At 46.2% G+C, this 6000-nt stretch overlaps 1 protein-coding gene across 1 annotated transcript; it reads left to right on the plus strand.

The window, feature by feature from the left end:
- Window positions 1-1084: 1084 nt before the first annotated feature.
- Cdkn2b (cyclin-dependent kinase inhibitor 2B (p15, inhibits CDK4)) lies at window positions 1085-5613 on the plus strand. The gene is made up of 2 exons (XM_005401165.2): window positions 1085-1563; window positions 4043-5613. The coding sequence occupies exons 1-2, from the start codon at window positions 1408-1410 to the stop codon at window positions 4301-4303; spliced, it is 417 nt and encodes a 138-aa protein (XP_005401222.1). The 5' UTR covers window positions 1085-1407; the 3' UTR covers window positions 4304-5613.
- Window positions 5614-6000: the final 387 nt, after the last annotated feature.

A 6000-nucleotide genomic window follows, 5' to 3' on the forward strand; every position in this document is an offset into this window, starting at 1 on the left:
GTCTCTTCTGATTTCATGTAATATCAGCTGTAGTGTTTTGAATCTTTCAAGCAATACATATGTTGAGTCAAACTCACTGAGGAAGATCAGGAGGAAAAGGAGCACTTAATCCTTATTTCTTCAGAAGAGGATTTAATGACAGGTTCAGCCTGTTTAATGACAGGCCCAGTACCACACCCGTGTTTTATTACGTTTCATTAATACTGTATAAATGCCTTTTATTACTCATGATAAATAAAAACCAAATACGTGCTGATGTGAGTTTAAATAGGTAAAAGTACAAAGAAAGAATCACTGTACTAATACCATGAGATGAAACTGCGATCTTAGTTTTTCTGGCGTTGCTGTTTGGGTTTTCTGTCTGTTTATGCTATTTATTTATTAAGATGGGGTCTCATTACGTTGGTCAGGCTGACCTCAAACTCCTAGACTCACGCGACCCTGCTGTATTTTTATTTATTAATGTAATGTATCTGTAATTCAACGTTAAAAAGAATTTAAAAGTACATGCAAAACTGGATTCTTGAGCTTTTCTCACTATTTTTCTGGTCGGCCAGTTCAGAGGAGACACACCCAGGGGAAAACTGTCGCGCAGGCTGCGAGGCTGGCGAAGCCCCCGCACTGCGAGGACGCGCTCGCTCCGCGAGACAGGCGCGGGCCGCCCCTTTCTGAGAGTTCCATCCAGCGGGAGTTATTTTCAAAGGGTTTCCCTCCGCCTCTCGACTGCAGGGGAACGACTAACTTCTCCAGAATAAAACTGGCTGGCCGTGCGCTAAAAGAATAGAAGTCCTCTGCTCCGCCTGCTGGGGATTAGGAGCCGAGCGCGCGCAGCCCACACTTTCGCGCCGCGGCCCCGCCGCCCCAGACCGCGGTCCGCAGCGTCGCGGGCGAGCCCAGCCGCTCCCTCGCACCGTGTGGCGCATGCGTCCCAGAACTCTCTGGGCGGACTCCCAACCCCCACCTCCCGCTTGGGCCGACCGCCCTGCCCCCGCCGCCGTGACGTCACCGGCTGCGGGCCGGCCCCCCGGGCGAGCCCAGGGGGAGGTGCGGCGCGGCCTCGGGGGGCGGGGCCTAAAGGGGCGGGGCGAGACGGGCAGCCCGGCCAGCTGGGAGGCGAGCTCATTCCCAGCCGGCTCCCCAGGCCGCCGGAGCCGGGCAGCGCGCGAGGCTCTGCCTGGGAAGGACAGGCGAGGTCCGCGGGCTCTCGGGCGCCAGGAAAAGCCGGGATCTGACCACGGGCCCCTCGGCCCTGCAAGGCCGCCGCGCCTCCGCGAGGCTGCGACAGGGACAGAAGCTGGCTGCCTGGGCGCTCCTGTGCGGGCGGCGCGCCGGGCGGGGAGGCAAGAGTCGCCCAGCTGTCGCTCGGCGGTGCATTATCCGGGCCGCCGCGGGTGCGAGGGCTGCGCCATGCGAGACGAGGACAAGGGCGCGCTCGGCGGTGGCGGCAGCGACGCGGACCTGGCCAACGCCGCGGCGCGAGGGCAAGTGGAGAAGGTGCGGCAGCTGCTGGACGCCGGCGCGGATCCCAACGCAGTCAACCGCTTCGGGAGGCGCCCGATCCAGGTAGCCGGGCCCCGGGCCTCGCCGGCAGGGGGCGCGCGGCCGCCTGCGCGGGTCGCGGCGGGCACCCAGCCCTCCACCGACCCGACCGTGGGCAGCAGTCTCTCCTGCGGCAAGCCGAGCTTAGGCGTGAGGCAGGCTTTTGCCCAGCAGAAATCCCACGGGAAGGTGTTGGAAAGGGAGAGGGGAAAAAATTGCTCCCGTTTGTTGCAGTTCCCGGGATCGAACTTAGGCACGAGGCTACTAGGCAAGTGCTTTACCGCTCACCTACATCCCTAGCCCTAGCTTTCTTTTTAATTATGGAAAAAGAAATCCGTACTTGTTCTGCCTTCTTATCAGAGATGCAAGGAAGAGATTCAGGGGGAGGAAAGGGGAAAAGGTAAAGTCAGGGAAGGAGCCTGTTTTGTCCGTCTACTTTCCACGATAAACATAAGTGAATTACAAGTTGCACAATCTAGACTGGATGTAAGCAATCTGCAAAATCATATCACATGAAAAACTCACCGTGAACTTAATTTTAAACAGCTGTATGAAATGTTTTAGGTTTTTCCTCATAAAGACTAGTTGAATTGAAAGGAATGAAACAAGATTCCCCAACCACAATACTTACTTTAGCAGTGTCTCTTAAATGATGCAGAGAAGAAAAAATACGTTTCTGCAGTTTTTGATTGTTTACCACACTCAGTACTTGAAATACAACACTATCGCTACAGCAACTGTTAGGTCCCCTTTAGATGGCAAAGGACTTTCATAAAAAATTAGTCTCTCCATTGTTAATATACACATTCAGATTTTCAACTAATAGTTCTGCTTTAATTAATAATGTTTTTAATTCCTTTAAAATGTGAGATGATGATTTTGCACGTTACTTTTGACTCTTACGGTCAAATCTGGTGCTTACCCCAATCACTCTGCGGAACTAAGTGGAGGGTAAGGGTTTTGCTAATAAGGTTCATTTTAAGGAAAGTGCCAATCCTTTTAAGCCCTTAGAAAACTGGTATAACAAACAAGGGATATTTTAAAGCAACAACAATATTGTAAAATGGTTCTTAAAGACTTGAAATGTTATTAATTATAGAAACAAGTTTTCTTATTTACAATTTTAGTTCACCATATTCTGAGATACTAAGAATCACTTCTTTTTCCCTTTCCTCTATGTGTAATATAGCCTTTACATTATTACTAGAAATGATAACTTAGAGCTCCCATAGTCTTTAAAGGAGGAAATAAAGTTTTTTATGTTCATAATGCAAAAAAAAAAAAAAACTAGACGTTTACTGCCTGTCAACTACATCGTACTCTTGAAAGCAAGTAAACCTACAAAACAAATGACTGACCTTGACATTTAGTTATCAAGAATTGTTTTTATTATTAACATAAAAGCAAGTGATTGCAGAATGTAGATATACACAAATGGATGCTACAAACATTGTGCTTTTAATAAAAACTGTACATCATTCTGATCTAACTGCTAACCTCCAAGCTCTTTTTATGGAGAAAAGTATCTGCTGCTTAACATAAAAAAGTGGTAATTATTAAGTCCTGTACAATGTAAATGTAGTGGTGATTTTACTAGTTAGATTAAATATATTGCACTCAAAATTTTGCCCACACATATATTAACTTAAAATCATTTTAATTTACTTTTCCCCCCTCTAATCCCCAATTTTAGCTCAGATTATTAGACTACAGTCTATTTATGAGCACAGACACATTTAATAATACAAAAGCAAACCTTCCCCAGGATTGCTATGAGAATTAAACAAAGTGAATCTTTTTTTTAAAAAACTTAAGATGTTTGTTATTTTCTCCCCTGATGCATTAATCTAACATCTTCACAATGCCAGCTGACTACCTAATAAATATTTTCACACTTACATTAATGGAGAGGGGAGCAGGAAAAGCAGCAAGCAATACAATTTAAGACTTTAAAAACTACTTCAAGCCGGGCTAGGTGACACAAAGCTTGTAATCCCAGACCTTTGGGAGGCTGAAGCAGGAGGACTGCCTGGAATTCGTGGCCAGCCTGGAACATAGTGAGACTCTGCCTCAAAATAAATAAATAAATAAATAAAAATAAAAATAAAAAATATATATATAAGCTACTTAAACTTAACTTTGCCTATAAATCATTTAACAAAATGAATTCCCATGTTCCAATGAAAATCAAGAATGTTTACCACAATGACAATTACTTTGCTATTAGTTCTTATTTCTGCAAGTTTGCAGCATAAAATAGAATTTAATTTGGAGAATAAAATGGAATCTAAAGAGTATAAGTGGGAGAGGGGAGGTTGCATCAGCACATGAAGAGAAACAGATACCCGCAAGGCTTGGATGCGCCTCGGCTTTGCCGGGAAATCTCAGGGTAGACACGCAAGTCTTTCAAATGGCTCCGCCCCCCACCTCATTCCCCCCTCCCAGGCGAACAGCCTTTCGCTGTCCGCACCCTCGAGCTGACCGCTCTGCTCCCTCCCCGCAGGTCATGATGATGGGCAGTGCCCCTACGGCGGAGCTTCTGCTGCTCCGTGGCGCGGAGCCCAACTGCGCGGACCCCGCCACGCTCACCCGACCCGTCCATGATGCCGCGCGGGAGGGTTTTATGGACACACTGGTGGCCTTGCACCGGGCTGGGGCGCAGCTGGACGTTCGTGACGCCTGGGGCCGCTTGCCCGTGGACCTGGCTGAGGAGCAGGGCCACCGTGACATCGCAAGGTATCTGCGCGCGGCCTCTGGAGACTGATGACAGGCTCCCGGAGGTGCCCACGATGACTTTTTCTCCCCGGTGCCTCACCCTAGCCTGGTGGAGCGCAGCACTGCCTGAAAGCCTTTCTGTCTCATCGGGACACCTGGGAGCGAGAAAGGGCCAACGGAAAAATAAATTCATACGCCTTTTTGTGAATCTGTAGCCTGCCCTCAGCACTCATCCTAAAGCCAAACCCTGAGACGTGGGGCAAATTTATCGCCAAGTTTTGGGCATGTGTGAACTTTCAGGTGTTAATTACTGTTCAGGATTTTCTTATGGAAAGTGCATGCGAAGTCCTTAGATCACCCTGGCTGGCGCTGAAGGCCCGCAGTGAGTAGCCCTGGAGTGGGAATAATCAGTATGTTTGCCCCATGCTCTGGGAGCAACTCCCTGTAAACCAGGGAGGCGGACCTTAACCTCTGCAAGCTGGAGGGCGACTTGAGGACTGAAGAGTAGCTGAGAGTGTTTAGATGGGCTTCAGCAGGGACCCAAGGATTTCCACCGAAAGTCATGCAAAATAGTACTGTCTGCAAGCATGCAGACTGGCCCAGCCCCACCAGGTAGCAGAGCTGGAAAGCCGCTGTGGGAGCCACAACAGGTCCGCCCCCACACTCTAAAATCCCTGAGCTCTCCATGGTGAAGACCAGCTCACCAGCAAGTGCTTTACTCTTATTCCATTAAGGAATGGTTGACAGTTTTCTGGTTGTAATCAAAATGAAACAATGCAAAGAATAAAGTGATGTGTTACAATCAGAGCAATTGTAGCAGTTAACTTTAATAATGTGCTTTATCAATTTAATATAGCATGCAGAAATTACCCATGAATTGCCGCTTGGAAATATTTCATGATTCTTTGTACTTTTGAGTTATTTTTAGTAACAGTGCACTAATGGGAAGACTGTAATAAAATAATATGTGGCCCTCAGTAAAGAGGTTTCTTAACGAAGCTGTGGCCCTGTGGGAGGCTCTTAGTGCTAATGCCTGATGGCTTTTCTCCTGAATGGTATTTATCTCTTTGTTGGATTTATCTGATCATTTCATTGATGAAGTGTCTCCAGGAAATATTGCAAGTATTTTTAGAAAATGGATGCCCTTACCCACTAATTTATCTTGGGATAGCTCCTAAGAGATTGCTGGAACAGTAGATGGAGCATAAAACTGTTGAAAATGAGGGAATGTCTTATCTGCTGACCAAACTAATGGTGCACTGCTTTTGGGTTTAATGTCCAGTGTGGCTTAATTCATTACAGCATTGGAACAACTGATACTTCACTATTTCAATAAAGAAAAGAATCGCACAGCTTGAACTCCAAGATGTGGATACTTTGGTTTAAAAAATGTTTTTCCATCAACTTACCACTAATTCCTGAGAAATGCTGAAAGTTTAAAAGGATTCAGTTCTTTTATCTTTCATAATAATTGATAATTTCAACAATTTGTAAAACACTGCACGTATTTATCATAGGAAGTAAATATAAATTACATACTTCACTATCCTTCCAAGTATCCCAGCTACTGACTGTACATTTAAAAGAGAAAAGATGGAACAGAAAGAAAATTCAGAGGAAAGACCTATAAGGATGCCTAATTTTATAGATCTTCTCTATGAACATCTTATTACTCAAAATAATGGATTACAGTACTGGGGAAGGTTAGTTGAGAACCTGACCATATGTTATTGGGAGGAAATACAC

Source organism: Chinchilla lanigera, unplaced genomic scaffold (assembly GCF_000276665.1).
Source record: "Chinchilla lanigera isolate Chin_1 unplaced genomic scaffold, ChiLan1.0 scaffold00071, whole genome shotgun sequence".
Lineage (NCBI taxonomy): Eukaryota > Metazoa > Chordata > Mammalia > Rodentia > Chinchillidae > Chinchilla > Chinchilla lanigera.

Bases quoted from the DNA above. Each gene is read 5' to 3' on its own strand.
- Cdkn2b (XM_005401165.2), top strand. From the start codon at position 1,408: ATGCGAGACGAGGACAAGGGCGCGCTCGGCGGTGGCGGCAGCGACGCG. The intron at 1,564-4,042 runs GTAGCCGGGCCC...CCCTCCCCGCAG, and splicing joins TCGGGAGGCGCCCGATCCAG to GTCATGATGATGGGCAGTGC.